The sequence below is a fragment of the Acipenser ruthenus genome, chromosome 36, assembly GCF_902713425.1.
Source record: "Acipenser ruthenus chromosome 36, fAciRut3.2 maternal haplotype, whole genome shotgun sequence".
In the NCBI taxonomy this organism is placed as follows: domain Eukaryota; kingdom Metazoa; phylum Chordata; class Actinopteri; order Acipenseriformes; family Acipenseridae; genus Acipenser; species Acipenser ruthenus.
This window is the reverse complement of record NC_081224.1, coordinates 8,319,989-8,344,825: the sequence shown is the minus strand read 5'-3', so window position 1 is coordinate 8,344,825 and position 24,837 is coordinate 8,319,989. Positions and strand designations below refer to the sequence as shown.

At 42.7% G+C, this 24,837-nt stretch overlaps 1 protein-coding gene across 3 annotated transcripts in view; it reads left to right on the top strand.

Moving 5' to 3' along the window:
* The window catches only part of LOC131706680 (interferon-induced protein 44-like), a 67,642-nt gene that overhangs the window by 8,496 nt on the left and 34,309 nt on the right, over positions 1–24,837 (top strand). For 2 of the 3 annotated variants that reach the window (XM_059008248.1, XM_059008249.1), the window contains 6 exons: positions 4,701–4,924; positions 6,040–6,074; positions 6,629–6,652; positions 16,080–16,126; positions 16,208–16,253; positions 16,359–16,569. In XM_059008248.1, coding sequence (XP_058864231.1) covers positions 4,701–4,924; positions 6,040–6,074; positions 6,629–6,652; positions 16,080–16,126; positions 16,208–16,253; positions 16,359–16,569 — 587 coding nt within the window. The remainder of the gene's footprint in view (positions 1–4,700; positions 4,925–6,039; positions 6,075–6,628; positions 6,653–16,079; positions 16,127–16,207; positions 16,254–16,358; positions 16,570–24,837) is intronic. The other variant, XM_059008250.1, reaches the window with a different exon arrangement.

Here is a 24,837-nt window from a genome sequence, read left to right as displayed (position 1 = left end):
GACAAGCCACAATCCTTCTGGGAGAATGTCCTTTGGACAGATGAGTCAAAACTGGAGCTTTTTGGCAAGTCACATCAGCTCTATGTTCACAGACGAAAAAATGAAGCTTTCAAAGAAAAGAACACCATACCTACAGTGAAACATGGAGGAGGCTCGGTTATGTTTTGGGGCTGCTTTGCTGCGCCTGGCACAGGGTGCCTTGAATCTGTGCAGGGCACAATGAAATCTCAAGACTATCAAGGCATTCTGGAGCGAAACGTACTGCCCAGTGTCAGAAAGCTCTGTCTCAGTCGCAGGTCATGGGTCCTCCAACAGGATAATAACCCAAAACACACAGCTAAAAGCACCCAAGAATGGATAAGAACAAAACATTGGACTATTCTGAAGTGGCCTTCTATGAGTCCTGATCTGAATCCTATCGAACATCTATGGAAAGAGCTGAAACTTGCAGTCTGGAGAAGGCACCCATCAAACCTGAGACAGCTGGAGTAGTTTGCTCAGGAAGAGTGGGCCAAACTACCTGTTAACAGGTGCAGAAGTCTCACTGAGAGCTACAGAAAACGTTTGATTGCAGTGATTGCCTCTAAAGGTTGTGCAACAAAATACTAGGTTAGCGGTCCCATCATTTTTGTCCATGCCATTTTCATTTGTTTTATTATTTACAATATTATGTTGAATAAAAAAATCAAAAGCAAAGTCTGATTTCGATTAAATATGGAATAAACAATGGTGGATGCCAATTACTTTTGTCAGTTTCAAGTTATTTCAGAGAAAATTGTGCATTCTTCGTTTTTTGTGGAGGGGTACCAACAAATTTGAGCACGTCTGTATATATACAGTGCCTTGCAAAAGTATTCAGACCCCTGACCAATTCTCTCATATTACTGAATTACAAATGGTACATTGAAATTTCGTTCTGTTTGATATTTTATTTTAAAACACTGAAACTCAAAATCAATTATTGTAAGGTGACATTGGTTTTATGTTGGGAAATATTTTTAAGAAAAATAAAACTGAAATATCTTGCTTGCATAAGTAATCAACCCCCACACATTAATATTTGGTAGAGCCACCTTTCGCTGCAATAACAGCTTTAAGTCTTTTGAGGTAAGTATGTACCAGCTTTGCACACAGTGTCGGAGTGGTTTTGGCCCATTCTTCTTGGCAGATTTGCTCCAGGTTGTTCAGGTTGGTTGGACGACCCTTGTGGACCGCAATTTTCAAATAGTGCCACAGATTCTCAATGGGATTGAGATCAGGACTTTGACTGGGCCACAGTAGGACGTTCACCTTTTTGTTCTTGAGCCACTCCGATGTTGCTTTGGCCTTGTGCTTGGGATCATTGTCCCGCTGAAAGGTGAATTTCCTCCCAAGCTTCAGTTTTTTAGCGGACTGAAGCAGGTTCTCTTGCAGTATTTCCCTGTATTTTGCTCCATCCATTCTTCCTTCAATTTTAACAAGATGCCCAGTCCCTGCTGATGAGAAGCATCCCCACAGCATGATGCTGCCACCACCATACTTCACTGTAGGGATGGTGTGTCTTGAGGCATGGGCAGTGTTAGGTTTGCGCCACACATAGCGCTTTTGAGTTTTGGCCAAAAAGCTCTATCTTGGTCTCATTTGACCACAAAACCTTTTCCCACATCGCAGCTGGGTCACTCTCATGCTTTCTGGCAAACTCCAGACGTGCCTTCAGATGGTACTTTTTGAGTAACTGCTTCTTTCTTGCCACCCTCCCATACAGGCCAGTGTTATGCAGAGCTGGTGCACCATTTGACTGGTGCACCATTACTCCACTCCCAGCCATTGAACTCTGTAGCTCCTTCAAAGTGATTGTTGGCCTCTCTGTGGCTTCTCTCACAAGTCTCCTTCTTGTTTGAGCGCTGAGTTTTGAGGGACGGCCTTTTCTTGGCAGTGCCTGGGTGGTGTGATGCAGCTTCCACTTCCTGATTATTGATCCAGCTGTGCTCACTGGGATATCCAAACCCTTGGATATTATTTTGTACCCTTTCCCTAATCTATACATTTGTATTACTTTATCTCTAACTTCTGTAGAATGCTCTTTGGTCTTCATTTTCCTTCAGATTCACAGCCTGACCAATGATCCTTCAACAGTGGGGTTTTTATCCAGAAAATGTGACAGCAACTTTAATGGTTCACAGGTGGAGGCCAATGGTGAGTAATTGTGTCCTTGTTAGGACAATTTCTTTCATCGGTATAAACTGGGAGCTTCCACAGCACAGGGGTTGAATACTTATGCAAGCAAGATATTTCAGTGCCACTCAAAATATTTCCCAACATAAAACCAATGTCACCTTACAATAATTGATTTTGAGTTTCAGTGTTTTAAAATAAAATATCAAACAGAACGAAATTTCAATGTACCATTTGTAATTCAGTAATATGAGAGAATTGGTCAGGGGTCTGAATACTTTTGCAAGGCACTGTGTATATATATATATATATATATATATATATATATATATTGTGACGGCCCGGCACTCACTCGGGTTCGTTGCCCCTTTAAAATTACGACCCAGCACACAGGAAATGGTGAGTAATTGTGTCCTTGTTAGGACAATTTCTTTCATCGGTATAAACTGGGAGCTTCCACAGCACAGGGGTTGAATACTTATGCAAGCAAGATATTTCAGTGCCACTCAAAATATTTCCCAACATAAAACCAATGTCACCTTACAATAATTGATTTTGAGTTTCAGTGTTTTAAAATAAAATATCAAACAGAACGAAATTTCAATGTACCATTTGTAATTCAGTAATATGAGAGAATTGGTCAGGGGTCTGAATACTTTTGCAAGGCACTGTGTATATATATATATATATATATATATATATATATATTGTGACGGCCCGGCACTCACTCGGGTTCGTTGCCCCTTTAAAATTACGACCCAGCACACAGGAAATGGAGTTTTTAAGCGCAGACGTGCTCTTTTTTAATACACACAAAAATAAACAAACACAAAATAAACACCTAACTCCCACTGGAGCGCTAACTAAACAGGTTTTTCCCTCACTACCTTGCAGGACGGCTAAGCCGTTTACCTGCTAGCAAAAACCAAACGAACTTAACACAGCACTTACTCAGGACTGCTCGGAAACAGAGCACGTCTTCTGTCTCCTTCTACTCAGCAGCCCTGTGCAGACAAGCTGCACGTCTTAAATACCCTGCACCTGGTTTTAATTTACAATCGTACCCAGGTGCGGGTGATAATTAATCAATAAACAAATTAACAAAATAATAAAACAATTAAACCAAATGTGCATTCCGCACATGATTCTCGCGCAGGGAGGTTTTAACCCCCTCCCTGCTGTTTCTCATAACCCGCTACTTCACAATATATATATAACCAATGAATGCTCTTACCCATCACACACGATTTCCAGCTCGTTCACCAGTTTTCTGATACAAAGCCCATCTCTTCAATGTTACAATTAATTTCATTATCCGTCACAACCCGCGTTTTTTTTTGGTCTTTATTATTGTGCAGTTACACAGCGCTTCCTCCAGTTTCACCTGATGAAAATGCAGCCAAAACAAAGCGAATAAGACCAGTAATGTAAAAGTTACTCATTAAACAGTTTTAGAGACTGTGATGCATTTTTTTTAAAATCTGTGATCTTTAGTTGCTTTTGTGCATTTTCATTTGGAAGTGAACTGTGACATTAGGGCCTTATCGAGCACTATATTCTGCAATTTTGAATACTGACTTTGGATACTGTTTTAGTTCTGGAAACTGGTGTTTCTTTTAATCTTTTGCTAAATTGCATTGCCTTTTATGTTTTACGCAGTTATGGTATGGGTAACATTTTAATTTAATTTTGCTGTTGGGTTGCTAATTGGGGAATTTTATATACTGCTACAATACGTACCGGATTTAAAAGTATGTCCTGTATTACAGTCAACATGTCGTCTCTTTTGGCAAGTGATATTTTCAGAATCATATCGTTCTGAATTAAAATACTTCTGTTTAAAATATAGTACTGTACCAACAAAATTAACTACAGTACATCAAAATACTTACTGTATTTTAAAACACAGTCCTTTCAGTTATGTATTTGACGTTATATCTTTTTTGTGTTCCCTGAAAAAACTGACAAGTCTTTGTCTTTTACTGCTGTGTTATTCCCCCAACTCGTGCGCAAACAAATTTCAATGACAGAATCAGTGAAAGACCCCTCCTGATGAAAAATAAAACTAACAGGAGAACCGTCTTCAGATAGTTAAAGATTCGAGACAGATTGCTGTAAATATCCTGCCTTGACCCTGCTGAATCAAATCTTCCATGAACGATCTACCATCATCATGAGCCATCTCATGTGTTATGTCAGATATAAGAAAAAAATAAGAAAAAGAAAACGGCAACAGTGCCAAAGAAAAGAAGAAAACACACTTCAATATACATCTCCCAGTGCAGTCCTCAAACCCAAGACATATTTTTTCTTTCCATATGAAATGTGTTTGTGTATTTGTGTAGGGCAGGGGGTTGTGGTTACAACGTGCTCACCTACATACATGTCAAATCAGATGAAATGATCAGATATGCGTCACACTTGTTTATTAGTCACTGAAGTCAAAATGTTATAGGGTCGGATATGTGAGTGCTGACTGTAGAAAATGTGGATGGATTGTACATTTTTAAAATTAAAAACAAGTTCTGTTTTGTTTTGTTTTTAAGATTCCTATGCTGCAGTGGTTATATTTAGGAAATTAACACCATATGAAAAACCAGACTCCAGTGATCTCTACTCCACACCCCTGCCCTTGGGGATCCCTAATGAGTTACCCATCGTTGCATGCTACTGGTTTGAAAATGACTGTAAGCAACAACTGTGTGACTGTGAGGAAAACAAGGAGTCTGTGAAGAAGCTTGTTCGCTTAATAAAAAGAGAGCTGCAAACAGTAAGAAGCTTCAAATATAATTGTCATTCTTTATTGTTTGATAGTCTGTGTTTAGGAGCTGCTCTGCTGTTCTAGCTGCCTGCAACAGACATTACATTGTCTGATCTGCTTACTCTGTCTTTGGTTAGGTGAGTTTAGATAAAAGGGTAATTGGAAAGGGGCTCAGGAGGCTGAGAAATAAAGAATATATAATATATCCTGTTTAACACCAGACAGAAAGCAGAGTGACATTTCTTTCATTAACTGCTTTCATGCGATCTGGCTTTCTGTTGTACAAGGTAATGTGCACAGATTCTGGCTGCTTTTCTGTAACATGCTAATCAGACACTAGTGCTACAGTATGTAGATCTTCTCTGTAACTGAGCTGCAGTGACTCACTCAATCGAGGTGTGATAAATACTGCACTGGAAATAGAACACATCTACTGCAGAATATCATCATTGTAATTCTCAAGATGAAATGTACAATATGTTTCTGTGAAAACTTCTTCTGTAAATTAGTGGGTGTTATCCTGTATAGTTAAGGATCAGCAGGCTAAAGGAAGGGTCCTGATGGTGCTGAAGACTGAAGAGTTCTCACATAACAGAAGTCCAAAAACTGTTTTTATTTATTTGAAAAAAAAATCTTTACAAAACAGAGAGAGCTCCTCAGGACCACAGCTAGTGTGGTTTAAAAGCAAGGGACAGTCAAACTATTTACAGGCAAAACAAGAACAAAACAAAAAAATAAAATTAATAAATGCATAGAGCATGCATTCAAACTGGCCTGTAAGAGAAAAAAAAAACTCTAGTAGTCACAGCACCCTTACAGCAGCAGTAGTTCCCAGTCCTATTCATCAATGGGCACACACCCCTGCAGGTCTAAATACCAGGGTGGACACATGCGTGCACACGTTCTTTCTCATGAAGCCATGCAGCCAACAATACGAGAAGCTGCCACTCAAAAGAAAATTAAACTTAACTTTTAAAACACTGCAGAAAACATTGGGCAGTCTTTACAAAAATAAAGAGATACAACATTTCATATCAATGCTACCCTTTTCCCATGCAATATCCCATGGTCTTCAATTTTGTTAAAACACTCAACTTTTCCCCTTTTTTTGTTTCCTATACAAGGACACGGACAGCGGGTCCCCTAGCAGCAAGTCAAGGTAAGTACTATTAGGTTTTACTTACGCTTTACTAACACTGCTCCACAGTACCCTAGAGCAGCAATAGTTCCCAGTCTTTTACAGTAACAATATTATACCCAAAACACCAAATAATATAGTTTTATAATTTAGTAAGTGAATGTCAACAAGTGGCAGCATTTACATTCCAATGATTAGTTTTTGTAGGATATTTATAAGTCAGTGTAATGACAATTTGTTGCATGTGGTAAGTGCAGACCGGTCTGGGAAAGATGCTCTTCCGAGGATTCCTCAGGGAAATATGAAGTAGAGGTGTGTGACGTACTGGAGTTTAATGGCACATTTGAGGGAGTATGCGCCAAGGTCTGGGTGCAATCCATCTGCAACATGTCATAGAGAAGCTGATGAATTCAGAACCTTGCCAGGGATCTACTTCACTCAGAGAGTTTGCTGAGAGAAACGGAGATGAATTTTGCAAAAGATTCATCCTTTTTTTTCTTTTGATGTATCTATATGTTTTAGCCTGTCTAGCAAAGCTTCTTCCACAGGATCTAAACTCTTTTTCTTCTTCCTAGCAGGTGGACCAACTTCTGGAACAGGTGTGTAATCTAGCTGAGCTACAGATGCACTTTCTGTGTTGCTGCAAATACTTTCACTCTCTTCAGCATTGTCTGGTGGTGCTGGGTTCTAAAATAATAATCATAACTTCTTCACAGCATAGGCTACTTGTAATAAAATAATAATCATAAGAAAAAAACATTGGAAACAAAGGTTTCAAACTTCATTGTTATGTCAAAGTATATTACTTTTAACTAAAAATGAATAAGACATTAACATGATTGTATCTATCAAACACATATAACAATAAGATATCTTCAAGTTCATCTGTGAATGTGTAATTATATCTAGCCTATATATACAAACTTATATGCAATATGTCATGAAATAAATATGTCTGTTTTTATTTTGTGACAAAGAAATGAACGCTAGATGGGGTAAAGATTCTGTCAAGCTAGAATTATTTTCTGTTCATGAATATTTAACGTATTTGTTTATTTCTTATTACTCCTACTCCTTATTTCCTTATGGCAAGCCTGCATATACTGTACTTGTTTTATTTATTTATTTCAATACATACCTCATCATCCTACTCTGGCACATTTAAATCTGTGTCCCTGTGTTTGATAAATTCAGTTAGCAGCTCAAAGGTGTTTTTTTACTTCCACCTGCGTCCCCACTCTTTCCCCTCATTTTTTTCTTATTTAACATATCTGTCCTGTATATACATCCATGTCTCCCTACAGAAATGCAAGTAAAAAGTTACAAAATTTCAACTTAACGATTTGATGCTCGCGTCTACACCTTGCGCTTCACACATCTCAAGACGCGCACCAATTATTCTTCGATTGTTCTGCGAGTAGGTTGCGTGTCCTGGACCCTGAATAGCCCTTAATGCTGCTGCTGCTCTGCTGAGCTGTGAGTGCAGACTGTTCCCGCACGCTGCAGACCTGGATGAAACACGAAACCTCTCTGGTTGTCTTTTTAGAGTTTTATTAAGAAGAAACAGCATACAAAGATTACGAACACAAAGTCTAGTTTCAGAGTTGTGAGGCTCTGAACATAACAGTTCACGGGGATTACAGACAGTGTGCCTGGGTTCAAGATGGATGGTAGATTCTGAACAAACTACAGACAAAGAAACCCCCTTTTTATACGGATCCTAAAGAAACCCCCCATGCACATGAGACTCTGGAGACTGACCAGTCATTCTAGAACATCTGGTTCACCTTAACAGGGTACTTGTTTTTCTCCTGCTTTGTCCTGTCAATCCTCTCACCTTAGCTGCTCCTAGCTAAGTATGTCCAATTCAATCTGTTAAACACATCTATCTCATCCGATACTAGTGTTCCAGGGGACCACAGCCATACAGATCCCTATTCTATATGTGCACCACTGGAGATTTGTGCTCCAGGGAACCATAAGCTTAGCGAGCTGAAAGGCCCTATCCTTGTAGGAAAGCAGACTGTCCTGTATCTGCAGCCCCTGCAACTTGCACCAGGAAAACACACAAAAGAAGAAGCTGCTTCCAACCTTAAACACCTGTCTTCTCCTGGCCCCTCCCTCTGGCTAGCCCATTTTACAGGTATTCTTTTTCACATAATTAAACAACAAATAACATTGTTATTTCTTTAAATATATATATGGAGACCAAAGCCACTGAGCACAACAGTTAAAAGGTTTAATGTTGAGACTTGGTGAAGTAGTAATAGCAAAATCATTATTTATTCACTGGATGCCTACGAGGGCTTGAGAGGAGGCGAAATTGGGAGTGAGATATTAAGAATGCGACAAGATGAGAGGATTTCTCCGGTTGGTTAGGAGGCTTGAGAGGGGCGAGAGATTTGAGAGTTTAAGAGTGAAACGAGTTTGAGAGGGATGGCGAGATTGGGGATGGAGTTTGGGAATGGTGCTTAGTAACATTGAGGTTAGATACTGATAGCAGGACGAGATAGGGAACAAAGAGTTTTCCCTTCTCGTCGGGTCAGGCAGCATCCTCTGGCTGCTGGGCGACGTAGAGAGGGAGACACGAGAAGAGCAAAGGATTAGATATAAACACTTTCCGCCGGGTCAGGCAGCATCCTCCGACTGCTGGGTGACATAAAAGTGAGAGAGAGAGAGCAAAGTTTAGACACATAACATACAACAAACTGACTCTCGCTACCGACGGGGCAGGCAGCATCCTCTGGCTGCTGGGCATTTAGTGGAGCAAGAGACAGGAAGGGGACGAACAGGACAAAAGGACAGATCCTCCGCAACTCAGTGCAGCATCCTCAGGCAGCTAAGCTGGCAGCTGGGTGGCGTGGAGAGCTTAGGAAAAGTGTCTTAGATCCGTTTAGGAGAGACGAAAAACAGAGAAACACACCCCCCCCCCCCCCCCCCTCGGTCGGGGCCCGCTCGGCAGGTGGAGGCACGGCCTACTGCATGAGGGGGCTGAAATGGTCCTGGACCTGAAATGGAAGAGAGGAGATGGGACAACAAGGTTGAGGCCTGGAAGGCTTAGCGCATAAGGAGCAGAAGAATAGGATGTGGCCGGGGGCCCCCTCAGGCCGGCGAGGAACAGCCGTGCGGCAATGGTTGAGACGAGAGGCTCACCCGGACAGCCGGGGGAGTGAGGGAGGAAACCTCAGGTGGGCCTGGCAGAGAGGGCGCCCCCCACTCCGGGCAAGCTAACGAGTGCTTGGTGAGCTGTGGCGATGTCTGCAGAGGATGATCTAATATAAAGTTCAACAGCTAAAGAGATCCAGCACCCCATAGACTTAATCAAGTGTTGATTGATTCCTGCCCTGGCCGTGGAGGTAGCTGCTCCGATCCGGAATGAATGGGGGGAGAAATAGTTTGAAGCCCAATCCGTGACAAGAGGGTGCATAAACGGGATGAGAACCAGTGTCTCGTAAGTATAGATCTGGAGCTGTCGATGAAGAGGGGATCCGATGGAAGACACAGAATCCTTGGCTTAAATGGACCGTTTTTTGAAGATCTGATGTGGAGGATAAAGTGGCTTCCGGGGATTTGAGAGAGATCGGAGCGCTTAAGGCCTAGAGCTGGGAAGCTGGAAGTTGATGGAGTTGAGAATTCTGCACAGCGGAGGAATCCAAAGGCAGCGGTCAGGCACAGGGTTTCCATGACTATGTTGTTGAATAGGTTGAAGCATCCTTGCTGGATAGCAGTGATGAGATAAAGGAGAAGGTCTATAGAGATTGGTTAACTTGATGGAGAGGAGGGGAGCAGGCTTTTCTCCATGCCTCTGAGCATTCTCTCTAGAGATCCGCCATCTCTAGAACGGACGAGAGGAGATAGATTGAAGGCGAAATTGATACTGAATGCCCGCTAGGTAGCATCTAAATAGAGGAGGGGGCTAAATGTAGAGACAGCCTGAGGTGAGTGATGAAGGCAAGGAGGTGCTGTACGTTGAAAGAAGTATGAGAGATCTGTTTTTGCTCGCAAATGTGAGTAACTGAAGACCAGGCAGTTGAGTAGGAGGAAAGGGTAGATGGGGCGAGAGTGTACTCCATGAATCCATGTGGTGATTGAAGGAGGCCGGAGAGAGAGTTATTCAGTTGAATATTGTTTTGCTGAAGGGTGGTACGAGACGAGGGTTGGGGTCTGCTCCTGGGACCAGGTTGCGGAACTTCTGGATCTTGATGTAACTGTCTGTTTTGAGTCCTGATGAATAGGAGGAAGTTATTTCCGGGGACTTGAGTGAGGTCAAAGTGCCGCAGGCTGATGGCTGGGAAACTGGAGATTCCGAGGAGGTTGGTTGTCTTGATGGAGAGGAGGATGCAAGACTCTCAGACGGACCTCCGGGATTGAAAGGAGCAGGGGGGGACGGGGGGGGGGACGGGACGGAGGAGGAACTGTTACTGGATACCTGAGAGAATTCCTGATGGAGGAAGGGGCCAGGTTAAGGGATAGCCTGAGGTCTGTCATAAAGGCAAGGAGGTGCTGAAGGTTATAGGTGGTGAGAGAGAGAGATGAATCTGGGCACAGAATTGGTGAAGGAAGACCAGGCAGTAGAATAAGAAGAGCGAGTGGAAGGGGCGAAGGCAATTCTCCCTGAAGCTGCAGGCTGACTGGAGGAGGCTGGAGAGTGTGGAGTTTAGTGGAACACCAGCTGTTTGAAAGGAGGAACTTGCCACGGGTTGGGGTCTGCTTCTGGTTAACTTTTTTTTTTTTACTGCAAGGGGTAGTATTCTGTAGTAAAATTACTACAGCTGGCCAAAGTCCAGTATCTGGGTGCACGGAATGGTTCACAAAACCTCATAGTTCAAATGGCTTAATGCTCCGAGTCTATCCATTGTATTCCCCTTGATGTTCTGGTAACTCTTGCTTTTTATTTATTTTTTTTAAACCGGTAAATCACTGGTGTTGTCACAGTAAATTCACAGGGTGCACTCTGTTCCTTCAGGAGTCTTGCAGAGGAAGTGCTTCACAAGAGCAGTTAGACATAATACTTCCATGGTCAGGACATTGCATAGACAGAGCAGCTTTTTCTGAGGGTAGAGATTAAAGAGTGAAGGATGTCTATTGATATAGGGAGCCAGGAGGGAGCAGCTGGGGGGGGGGGGGGGGGGCTCTTGAGGATCTCTCCGAGTGTCAGCAAACTGATGGGATGGATAGGAGCGTTGGAGAAGGGACGGAGACGAGGCGGCAGAAATACTGAATTCCGGAGATGTAGGCTTTAACGGTAGTGGGGGCTAAGTGAAGAGAATCCCTTGCATGGGCGATAGAGGCTAGAATCCGCTGCTCATTAAATCTGAATGGGATGTATTTTGTTTTGAGTGCAGAAAGTTGTAAATGTTTTCCATCCAGTGGTAAATGAAGATTTGGTCGCTGGGGCTAAGTGTGGCCATGTAGTGATGAGCAGATTGCAGAAGGTTGTTGTATTTAGTTGAACAGCAGATGTTGGTGTTGCAGAGTTTGAGGGCTGAGGTGGCAGCTGGACCTGAAAAAATATATGAAATTGACTGCCGAGTTGTTTCTAAAAACGAAGGCAGAGAGATGAAATGCCGACCGTCCTGTGTTAGTTAATACAGGATTGATCAGCGGTTTGCTACCATCATGTCTGTTTGGAATGGAAAAGGTGAACTCATAAATCAGAGATTAGGGTTTCAATACTCCAATCATTCTCCTTAATTCATAAATGGATTTCCGGTCTTGTACCATGTATTAAAGCTTGTAGTATCTGAGAGGATGAGCGGACATATGACTAAATTGCTGAGGAAGTCAAGCTCTCTGTGTGTGTGTATATATATATATATATATATATATATATATATATATATATGGGCAGCAGTGTGGCGCAGTGGTTAGGGGCTCTGGACTCTTGACCGGAGGGTTGTGGGTTCAATCCATGGTAGGGGACACTGCTGCTGTACCCTTGAGCAAGGTACTTTACCTAAATTGCTCCAGTAAAAACCCAACTGTATAAATGGGTAATTGTATGTAAAAATAATGTGATATCTTGTAACAATTGTAAGTCGCCCTGGATAAGGGCGTCTGCTAAGAAATAAATAATAATAATAATATATATTATATATATATAGGGCTCTGGACTCTTGACCGGAGGGTTGTGGGTTCAATCCCCAGTGGGGGACACTGCTGTTGTACCCTTGAGCAAGGTACTTTACCTAGATTGCTTCAGTAAAAACCCAACTGTATAAATGGGTAATTGTATGTAAAAATAATGTGATATCTTGTAACAATTGTAAGTCGCCCTGGATAAGGGCGTCTGCTAAGAAATAAATAATAAATAAATAAATAAATATATATTTGTGATCCAAGTATTGGAGGAAAGCTGGAGCGTTGGAAGCTCTAGAGGAGAGCAGTTGCAGATTTAAACAGTAAACTAAAGCCACTTTTGTATGCTGCAATAGTGAGCAGATCTGAAGAGGGAGCCTAGATTTGCTGTAATGAGGAGATATTAACAGTAGAGGCAATATCTGCTGAACGGGCAGAGATCTGAGGGAGTAGCCGATGGAATGCTGTGAGTAGTGTGCAGCGGCTTGCTGTAGAGAGCAGAGAGCTGCTGAATGCGGTGAAAATTGGTATTTGAGAGTTAAGGCGTTTTTAGATGATGTCGGAGATGGGGCTGCCTTTGGGCAGAGATGAAGAATGCATATATCTAAGGCCGCTGCAGAACCTGAGAGGATGGGAATGCGTTGCTCGGAGGCTGCTGCAAAACCTATTGATATGATCAGGAGCAGTCTAAGAGTGTATTGTCTATTGCGGGGTAGGACGACGCTTGACTGAAATGTTTATAATCGTAGCACATAGTTTCCGTATGTGACTGGTAGCTCAAATTGAATGAAATGGACTTTGAAAGTTATATTAAGTGCCTTGATGAAGTTGGGGGCAAATGAGGAAGTGCAAATCCAGGAACAAGAAGGTTGCAGGAATGGCCTGATGCAGGGAAGCTGGAAATTAATGTGACGGTGGATTCTTAACATCTCAGAAAGCTGATAAGCTTGGCTTCATGACGAGGTCCTCGAGGGGATGGGGTTTGGATTTGAAAAATTCAGGAGGGTACTGAGAATCCCTTGGAATGACAATGAACTGCAGGAATTGATAGAAAGTTTGGAGTGTGCAAGATTCACAGCAATAGCAAATCAGCTTAAATTATATAGAGCTTGTGGTGTTATGCTGCCATCTAGAGGTTGTGATTGGAATTGAAACTATTGGCTTCAGTGAAGCAGGGTAGCATATATTTGGTTATTGCGATTAAAATCCTTGTCTATGTATAAAACATTAGCTTTAGAACAGTTAGTGATGATATAAGTAAGTTAACGTAGGTCTAGAAGAGGAGCCTGCAGTATTTAGATGTCACAATTCGTTGAAGCTCTCATGTTGCAAAAGCGCAGCAGCAGGAGCCAGAAGATTGCAGTAGTGAGGCACAGGCTCGCATTGCCTGTTAAAGCTGCCTGGTCGCCATGGCAACTTACCACTCCCAGTAGTCACTCGATGAGGCGTTGCCGTGGTAACCGTGGTGTGCGAGGCACCAGTGGGAAAGAGTTGCAGTACAGCGGTGACGTTAGAACAGTCTTTCTGATGAAAACGAGGACCAAGTTGAGAATGACGCTGTGTTTTGAACGGCGCAGACTGAGCAGGTAGGAAAATAACTGAAACTATCTTGCGAGCGCTGAGCAAAGAAATGGCCTGCAGTGAAAGGAGTGAACAACAAAAAACAAACACAGACAAGGAAGCGGAAATAGTGCTGGGTTAAAGTAGAAAAAGAGAGAGATAGACAGGAGGGGCAGCCAATAACATACATGCCCTAATAATTGACGAGGCGAGCGCTGCATTGTGTGGTTGGCTGGAAATACTAAATGAGGCTGAACTGGGATCAGCTTCCACCCGGAAGAGATCGGCGGACATTACCGGGAAGGACGCCATGGAGGGAAGGTAAGACAGGCTAAAGAAAAGGATATAGGATAAGAAAAAGCAGCGCAAAGCGGGAGAGAGCCCTCTACGTCATCCCCCGAATTACGCCTAAAGGCTAACATTAAAAAGCACACCACGCAAAAAAAGTCTGGGTTTTCAAATAGATTGCAAATAAAATAGGTCTGGTCATGTAAGAAAAGTTCTATTTGGCTACCAATACAAAAAGGATGAATTGCATTCACAAGGTGAAATTATAAAGGTAAGTCTTGCACATAATTAAACCCATTCCATGAGAGTGAGAGAGAAAGAGAGCAAACAGTGAACATAAAACAGTAAATCAAATAAACAAAACAGCATCAATAAAAATATAGTGTAAACAAAAATAGTGCTGTAACTACTGTTTTATAGCAGTTAACAATGTTTCTCCTAGATTCAGAAATAGACTGGCGGAATACTATAGTTTTAATTATTACTAATTCAATTGCAACACACAAGTGGGATTCGTTCTGGTAACAATTTATTACCTTAAACAAAAAATGAGTGTTGTCAAAAACTAGAATCTATATTCTCATGTGCAGTGTGACGGATTGCTTGGGCGGTGATGTCAGACCAGGAACTAGACAGACAATGGTGATTGAATGCGCCAATGCGTGGATTTAATTATAAATGAACAAATAAAACAGTTGAACAAAACAAAAACACTCAAAATAAACGGCACAATGGCCAAACAAACAGACAAACAAAACACTGACCTCTAACAGGTAGCGGGCGGGTGTAGACCCAGCACGCGTAGCATTTTTGTTAGTAATTTATTTATATTTCTCCTGACTCTCTCCCGTTCTCTCCAACCTCAAGAGTGATTTGTGCATCTATATATACACACACACACATCTGTGCCGGGATTCAATTACTAATTAATCACTCACTTGAATCTCAGCACATGAACTAATGTGTGCACTTCCTGTGCTTCCATACAGTTACCCATTTTAATCAGCATAGCCCCATTATATCCCGTGCAAAAATACATATACACCAACAATAAACACACTACATACAACATATAACACAAATTACACACAGGGGCGGGGCACTCTGCCACATACCCCCCCCACCCCTTTGTGCGCAGCACACATGGCCGGCCACTTCCCCCTTAAAAGCCCAAAAGTCCCATAGTCCTGAGCCAGAGACACAGAGACCTTAAGGGCTCCATGGGCGGCAATGTTCCCCATACCAATGCTGTCAGCGGAAAGGCCGACAGCTTCCAGGTTGGCTCCACCAGCCGAGTTAATTCCTGCAGCAGAAAAGCTGCTAAGGGCACTGCTGTCAGCGAAAATGCTGACGGTTGGGAGAGTTCCTCCTCCCGTGGCACCACTAGCAGTGGAAATGCTGTCAGTGGCAGTGCCGTCAGTGGAAAAGCCAACGGCTCCCCGGCTGGCTCCTTTAGCTGGGGCAATTCCTGCAGCGGAAATGCTGCTAATGGCAATGCCATCGGCAGAAATGCTGACAGCTCCAATACTGGCTCCTCCAGTTGGGGCAATTCCGGCAGTGGAAATGCTGCCATTGACAATGTTGGCTGCGTTACTGCTGGCAACGGTACTGCTGGCAACGGCATTCCTGTCAGCAGATGTGCTGACGGAGGCAGACTCCAGCAAATGCCACAGCAAATCCAGAACTTCCTGCAGTGCAAATGCTGCTGCTGGTTATAGCAGATATACAATTTACACAGTACACAGCGTTGTAATCATTCCACAGAACAAATAAGACTCAACCAGATTCCCAGTTTTGCTTGATATATCCTAGGATATTTGAATTCAATAGTACTACTCGGGTTGAGTCTAGACCATAGCACGCAGAAACAAAAAAACGTAGATCTCCACTTCAAACGTCCTTTCGGGTTCTCTGATTGAAATTCTAAACCAACGCAGCCAGATTCCTGGCTCGCCATCTCAAATTTCAATTGTAAAAAAATACAACTGGAGTTCCAAATAAGATGAGAAAAAACTCAAAATGTCAGCAAAAAATCTGCCCCTTCTTTTAAATGGAGATTTTCTTCTTCTTTATTAATTATCATTGTCTTTTTCTATTTAGTTTTTCTTTTGGCAGTCTTGGAGGACAGTCATCTGCTCCGGCAAGAGGTAAGTCATATTAAAAGCCTCATCTTTACCACAGAAAGAAACAGAGCTGTGCGTATTTATGTATCTCTCCCCATTTTGCAGATGAGCCGAAACCAGAGCCGTGGCGTGAAGATGAATTTAGTGATGAGTAAATGATCAGTTTTTTTTTTATTATTTTTGTATGTTTTGAAATATTTGTAAAACTGAGCTTTTTAAAGTTTGACATTTCTTTTCGTTTTCACTTGTTTTACAGAGCTTACATGAAACTTCAAGAAGAAATACAAAACCACCAACCACACCCTAAGGCTTCCACAACTAATATTCTTATTACGGGCAATGTGGGTTCCGGAAAGTCAAGCTTTCTAAATTCTGTGCTCTCAGAACTCAGGAGAGAAGAACTCAACGGCAGAATGCAAAACATTGAAGCCGTGAGACCAGGTGCACAAACAAGCGTCACACAACATGTAAGTGTTTAAATTCCAACACCTCCTACACTTCTCATCTAGTGTGCTTAATTACTGTGTCCTGTCATCTCACTGGCAGTAACAGCAGAGAAAAAACAGCAAGTTGAGGTTTAGGCGCTTGAGGTTTAGGTGCTTTAAGCCGAGTGGGCACTAGTCTACATGTTGCTAGGAAAATGTAGAAAGGGAGATATTCTTTGTAGAAAGTGATGTGGAAGCTACAATTTCGAGCAACTTTGTTGCAAGCAACTTCAAAGGACTTTTGATTTTGTAGAAGCAACATTACATCATAAAATTATTCAACCAATGAAAGTTGTGGGAAAGTCATGTGACTACCTGCTTCACTGCCAAATAAAAACAAATGGCAGAGAAAATGAATGTGAAACCGAACAAAAACGACAGTTAGGGGGGACTCCTTATCTTTTTTTTTCAGGGTGGTATATATTAGAGGTCGACACGGGTACCCGTAAACTAAATTACCCGACGCTACCCGGGTCTCGTTCTACTATCCAGGTTTAGGTTTACTGATTTGAAAATTTAAAGAAAATGTAGAAAATTGACAAAACAGTTGTAAGCGCTAGTCTCTGGTCAGCATAATAAAGACAACGTTAAAACAAGCTTTTAACGTCGGCAGGGAGGGGTTAACTGACAGGATATCAATGTTTTACAGAAAACAATAACACCTACACAGCGAGCGGCAAGTACACCTCAGTAATAATAATAATAATAACTGCGGCAACTATTCCTGTCAGGAACTAAATTGGAAACAAAACATCCTAACAGAGCTCTACAGTGCGACTAATTTGTTCGCATATGCAGGCGCGTAGGCAGTTCTTCATTGTGAAAACAACAAAAAAAAAAGTACCCACTTTATGTTTTTAAGAGTGTAAAATTGAGATATATAAAATATTATTTTTAATTTCTTCACATTACTGTGATCTCGGGCTGTACAGACACTGGGGTATGTCAAATTTGCGCCACAAAGACGTTTCTCATTAGTCAGTTTCCCAAGTTACTCTGTACTCTGGTTTACAGTGCAGCGCTAACATGAAACAGAGAAAAAACCAACCAATTACACATTTCTTTCTAAAGAAGCCAACTCTTGGTAAGAATCAATGTTCAGTGAATTTATCATTTATATTTGTTGTTTTTTCCCCCATACACAATGATGTTTAGCTGCTATACATTTTGATAAATCTTTTTTTTTTTTTTTTTCATGTAGAATGCTTTAACGTCAGCACAGCAAAAATCCAAGAACCTGTTTTTATGATGACATTAAATGTGTAGGTAAACCGGGATAGCTGGCTGTATGTTTTTTTTTTTTTCTCATCACTTTAACTGGACAGTCAGCTTGTGCAAGTATCAGCCTACCTGCTATAGCATAGCGTTTTATTACAGCATAGTGGCTGTGTATTTGCATGTATAGCGACCCGGCCTGTGCGCTAGGCAGCACCGGGACCTCTGCGACTGGTTTCCCCTGCCTGAAGTACTGTACTGCTTCTTATCGTCGATTTATATTGACAAAAGAATATTAGAATTGAGTGAGAAACTGTGTATTATTATTATTTATTTCTTAGCAGACACCCTTATCCAGGGCGACTTACAGTCGTAAACAAAAATACATTTCAAGAATCACAGTGCAAGTAATAATACAATTAAGAGCAAGATAAATACAATGATGAATACAATGACTTTGGTTCAAACAAGTACAAGTCTGACAAAATACAATTCAATAATACAGCAGATAACAGTGTCAGTGATAGTTACATCAGGATATAATTAAATACAAAATACTACAGATTAAACACTTGGCAGATTACAGTACTCTGAAGTACAGGATTAAATGCAGTAAAATAGGGGGCAGATAAGAGCAAGTAAAGCGCATTTAAGGAAGGGTGATATGTGTCCCAGGGGAAAAACAGAGGAGTTTGAACAGGTGCTTTCTGAAGAGGTTAGTCTTGAGGAGGTGCCTGAAGGTGGTCAGGGACTGGGCAGTCCTGACATCTGTAGGAAGGTCATTCCACCACTGCGGGGCGAGGGTGGAGAAGGAACGGGCTCTGGAGGCAGGGGAGCGTAGAGGAGGTAGAGCCAGTCTTCTAGTGCAGGCGGAGCGGAGAGATCGAGTGGGGGTGTAGGGAGGGATGAGGGTCTGGAGGTAGCTGGGTGCAGTCTGGTCAAGGCATCTGTAGGCTAGTACAAGAGTCTTGAACTGGATGCGAGCGGTGATCGGTAGCCAGTGTAGTGAGCGGAGTAGTGGAGTTGCGTGGGAGAAGCGAGGCAGAGAGAACACCAGGCGGGCAGCGGAGTTCTGGATGAGCTGGAGCGGACGGGTGGCGGACACAGGGAGGCCAGCCAGGAGGGAGTTGCAGTAGTCTAGGCGGGAGAGTACCAAGGCCTGGATCAGGAGCTGGGTGGCGTAGTTGGTGAGGAAGGGTTGGATTCTTCGGATGTTGCTCAGGAAGAAATCGGCAAGTGCGTGCCAGAGTGGAGATGTGCTGGGAATAAGAGAGGCAGGGGTCCAGGGTGACTCCGAGGTTCTTAGCTGAGGAGGAGGGAGAGAGTGTGGTAGACTCCAGAGGAACAGAGATAGAGAGATCAGAGGAGGGGGAGGAGGAGGAGAGAAAGAAAAGGAGGTCAGATTTAGAGAGGTTGAGTTTGAGGTGATGCGAGTGCATCCAGGAGGAAATAGCAGACAGACAGGTAGAGATACAGGAGGGGATGGTGAAGTCAGAGGTGGGGAAGGAGAGGAAAATCTGAGCATCATCAGCATAGAAATGGTATGAGAAACCATAGGATGCGATGAGGGGGCCCAGGGAGCGGGTGTAGAGAGAGAACAGGACAGGACCCAAGACTGACCCTTGGGGGACTCCTGTTGAGAGAGGCCGAGGTGTGGAGGTTGCTCCACGCCAGGTTACCTGGTAAGTGCAGTTGGAGAGGTAGGAGGAGAACCAGGCCAGAGCAGTGCCAGAGATTCCCAGGTCAGCGAGAGAGGATAGTAGAATAGAGTGATCGACATGTCAAAGGCAGCAGAGAGGTCGAGGAGAATTAGGACAGAGGAGAGCGAGGCAGCTCGGGCAGAGTTTAGTGAGTTGGTGACAGACAGGAGGGCGGTTTCAGTGGAGTGAGCAGAGCGGAAGCCAGATTGGAGAGGGTCGAGCAGAGTGGTTGGACAGGAAAGCAGAGAGCTGGCGGTGTACAGTCCGCTCGAGGGTTTTGGAGAGGAAGGGTAGGAGGGGAGACAGGGCTGTAGCTCTGGAGGGAGGTGGGGTCGAGGGTAGGTTTTTTGAGGAGGGGAGTGATAGAGGCTTTTTTGAAGGCAGAGGGAAAGAGACCAGAAAGGAGAGAGGTGTTGAGAAGGGAGGAGATGAAGGGAAGTAGAGCAGGAGCAGCAGCTTGAAAGAGGTGAGTGGGGAGGGGGTCCAGGGCACACGTGGTGGGTTTGTGACCCTGGAGCAAGGAGGTGAGGTCAGAGTCTGAGAGGGGCGAGAAGTTGGAGAAGGAGGGTGAGTTAGTAGGGGATGCAGTGGGTGTAGGGGTTGGAGCAGGAGGGGGTGCGGGGGAGGGAGGGAGAGGCAACGTCATCAGAGGAGATAGAGGAAGGAGGAGGAGGGGGGGAGGGTTTAGGAGAGAGGAGAAGGTAGAGAATAGTTTACGTGGGTTGTTAGTGGAGGCTTGGATTACAGATTGGAAATAAGTACATTTAGCAGAGGAGAGAGTAGAGGAGAAGGAGGAGAGGAGAGTGCGGTAAAGGTCTAAGGCAGCAGGGAGTTTGGTTCTCTTCCATTTCTTTTCAGCAGATCTCAGTGTGATTCTTGCGGAGCGCAGAGGAGAGCCAGGGTTGGGGATGGGAGGGGCGGGAAGGTCGGGAGGTGAGGGGACAGAGGGAGTCGAGGGAGGAGAAGAGGGTGGAGGTAGCAGAGTCTATGGAGAGTTGTGAGGAGTCGATAGGAGGGAGGTGAAAGAGAGCAGTGGAGGCAAGGACAGAGGGGGAGAGACAGAAAAAGAGATGAAATAGTGATCAGAGAGGTCCAGGGGGGTGACAGAGGGTGGAGGGGCAGCAGGCCCTGGAGAAGGTGAGGTCCAGTTGATGGCCAGCTTTGTGGGTAGGAGGGGATGGAGAGAGACAGAAGTCAAAGGAGTGAAGGAGAGGGAGGAATCCGGCAGAGTGGCTGGGGTTGGAGAGATGGATGTTGAAGTCACCTAACAGGACAGTTGGGGTAGACAGAGAGGGGAGGGAGGAGAGTAGATAGTTGAGTTCATCTAGAAAGTGAGCGAGAGGCCCAGGGGGACGGTACAGTACAATTAGCAGGAGTTGACAGGGAGAGGTTAGTTGGACTGCATGAAATTCAAAGGTATTAACAGAGTGAGGAGAGATCGGAGGGGACAGAAAAGAGTAAGGAGGGAGAGAGGAGAAGACCAGTCCCACCTCCCCGTCCAGTGAGACGCGGGGTATGGGACAGGACGTAGAGAGAGGACAGGGCGGCAGGAGTTGCAGTGTTATCGGGACAGCCAGGTTTCAGTGAGAGCAAGGAAATCGAGAGAGAGGTGGGAGGCAAAGGCTGAGATGAAATCAGCTTTGTTAGCAGAAGAGTGACAGTTCCAGAGTGCACCAGAGAGTGTGCGGGAGGGGGGGAGAGGCAGAGGGATGAGGTTAGAGGGGTTGGAGGAGCAGCAGCGGAGAGAGGGCAGAGGACGAGGACGAGGACGAGAGGACAGAACAGGGATGTGAGAGACAGTCATAGCAGGACAGGCAAGACAAATAGGCACAGTGGGAGCAGTGGGGTGGAGGGTACAGACCTGACTAGTAGATGGCATCTTCCAGAGCGCTGTTAGGTTTGAACAGTGTCTCGGCGCAGGCCTCCCCTCGCTGGACTCCCACAGCTAGACTCCTGGCTCTTTTGCTGAGACGCTTCGGTTTGCTGGCGCTTCTTGCTGGCGCGGAAATAAGCTGCCAAATATATATATATATATATATATAACAACTGCGTGGCAAAAGAACCAACTAAACTGTGTGGAAACCAATCAAATAGCAAATCAACTTCTATTCAATTTAACCACTCACCTGGTACTAATCACACACCACCTTAAAGTTATCAAATGTAGTTAATTTAAAAATTACTTTAAGCAGGAACTTGCCTATCTGCATTATTATTATTATTTATTATTATTATTATTATTATTATTAATTTTGGTGAATACCTTGTCAAAGTACTATAGAGCTGTACACTAACAGCACCAGTCCCAGTGTCAGTACCAGTCCCTGTGTCAGCATCAGTCAGTGTCAGCACCAGTCCCAGCAGTGTCAGCATCAGTCCCAGTGTCGGCACCAGTCCCAGCAGTGTCAGCATCAGTGTCGGCACCAGTCCCAGCAGCGTCGGCACCAGTCTTACCAGCAGTGTTTGCTCCAGGACTTACAGACTGAGGGTCAATGTGGCCCCCTCTCAATTTTAGGGGGACATTTTCTTCAGTGAGAGGGTCAATATGTTTGATTCAGAACCAACCACCATTTCTTATTTTTGTTTGTTTTTAAATATGCCAGCAGTTTACTGACATTTTGTTTCTGAATAAAAAATAAAATTGTAAAGCTGTAGATACAACCAAGGTGTCTCTGCAATACTCACTGTCACTTTTGGGGACAATATTGGGAAATGTGTCACAGTGATGCTGGTGTATCACTGAGTAGAGGATATTCATTGTACCAGATCACATTAGAACAGGGGTTTTCAATCTTTTTAAGCTGCGTAACCCTTTCCAAAAAATGTAGTCCACTGAGATAGTCATAAAATGAAAACAGAAAAAAGGTCTGTACAATAGCATGATACAACAAAACACACAAGCCTTGGAGTGTGTGATGGATACAATTAGAAAAGTTACAGTATTATAAAAGAAAAAATATATATTAAATTTACTTTTGGCTAAAAATAGTCCCTCAGACAGGTTCCTAGTTGTTGGAAACATCATCATTTTATTGTAAATATTAATTAATTAAAATCAACGAAGCCTCCGCGCTAGCCTCAAATCACTCAGAAATAACATAGGACAATTCCATGATAGCAAATGGCAGTCATGTATTTTTATTGATAATAAAATTACAGAAAAGGCGGCAAAGAAAAGTTCACTATCCACGCATCTCTACAGCTGACCTCATTACCAAAACATATTATTGGCATTTTTAAATTCTTGATGATTAAAACCTACAGTACTGATGCTAATTAAAAAACAATAATAAAACGCTTACCTAGTATGTGATGGATGTCCCTGCTTGTTATCACACAAATCACTGATGAGGGCGGGGAAATTGGAGAGAGCTTCAGTCGCAAGACATTTTGGGCGTTTTTAATCTCTGACGGTATTTCGTCTTGATCGCCCTTTGCTAGTAATGTTCAAGTATTGAGCCAACAATCCATATTTTTTCACTGGATTGAAAACTAAAAACTCTTAACTCTCACACCAGACTTAACGCATGGCAATACTAGACCGCATGGCAATGCTTTGGTTTCTGATTGGCCATTCTGTATTTTGAAATGTAGTGCTTAAGTTACAATAAACTTTAAATCGGGTCATTGAAAAAAATAAATATCGATTTGCAGGCACGAACGCACACAGGAAATAAAATGAGTTAAAAACTAGTCTTTGTTTTTTAAAATATGTAAAAAAAAACTATCTCTGACAGACCAACTGTTTATATGACATTTAAACAACAGGGCTTATTTAAAACGTACATATTTAATATGTAAATTAGTCATGTGTGCACTGAAGGCTCCGTCACAGCACATCAGTCTGGTGTTAGCGATTAAACGTTGATTTCATGACAAAAGTTTGCAATAGATTGGCAAGTGGTACTAAATAAAATGCGTTATCTGCCATTTCAGAATTCTCACGTACCCCAGTTTGAAAACTGCTAGAAGAAACCACATTCCTATACCGTTTAAAAGTAGTCGTATTTGAATGCCATTGTCCTGACTGGTAAATTCTTACCTTCCAGCTTCCACTTTATTTTGACAATTTCCATATGGAAAATTGCATTTTTTTTGTTTACATTTTTCATTCTTAGACCCCAAGTAAATATTTTGGACAGTTTTCAAGGCAATTGATTTATTTTTACAACACACGTTGGTGTTGTTGATATGATAAACTCGTATCTGCTTCAGGTACTGTATTTAATTTTTTTCAAGGGTAAACGATGGCCCATGTTACACAGAAAACTAAAAATAAAATGTCAAATATACAATACATTTCGTTGGTTGTGTGGATTTTCTATATTTTTTTTTAAACGTATTTCAATACTGCACATAATGATATGTTTTTGAAAATGCTACTTACCAAAACCGTGACTGCACGTGAACTGAATTACATAATCATTTCCTTTATTCCGATTCCAGTGGTGTATATACAGTGCTGTATAAAATGGGACAGACTAAAACGAGACAAAACGGAATGCCCATTGACTACAATGGGGGAGTGGAATGCCCATTGACTACAATGAGCAAAACAGAAGGACGGTCAATATCTCCAAATCCCAGACAGGAATCTTAAAATCCCGAATACACTTTTTTAAAAATAAACTAGTACACAAAATAAAAGTGGAATGACAGGGAATGACGGCTGCTTTCTATGGAATGACAGGCCTGGAATACCGAAAACACACTCAAAACATAGCAGAAATAGGAATGACAGCCTATATCTCAAAATCTCTAACAGGAATCCTAAAATCCTGAATACTGTTTCTTCAAAATAAAGTAATACACAAAAAAAAAGCACTGAGGGTGTTTTTTCACTTAATCAGCTGAACAATAAAGGGCTGGTACCCCCTAGGTGTAAACAGTTATATCTCAGAAACTATTCGGAGTTGAATGCTGATATTTCAATTTTCCATCACTTCAATCACTTTTACTAACTTTGTGTCGATTTTCACAAAACAGAAATATTTTGATTTACATGCAGGTCTCACAAATGAAATACTTTGGAAGTTTTATGGTGTTTGTTGAAAGGCAAGCTCCATGATACCACTTGCATTGACAACAAAGAACCATGCAATCGTCAGTTGAAAAGTTGCCAGAACTCGAGCTATCTGCACAGGTATACCATCTGCTGTTATCATGGTTAGGAAGTGTAGATAAGTAGTGTATTAGTGGTTTTTCTGTTACAGGCATGCACATATCTTTTGCCACAAGGGTTTTGTGCAGTTTTGAATACGAACGTGGAGCTATCCTATCCTGCCTTCTGCACTTGCAGTGTTTGTGATCTGAAATAATCACTGCAACCCATTTA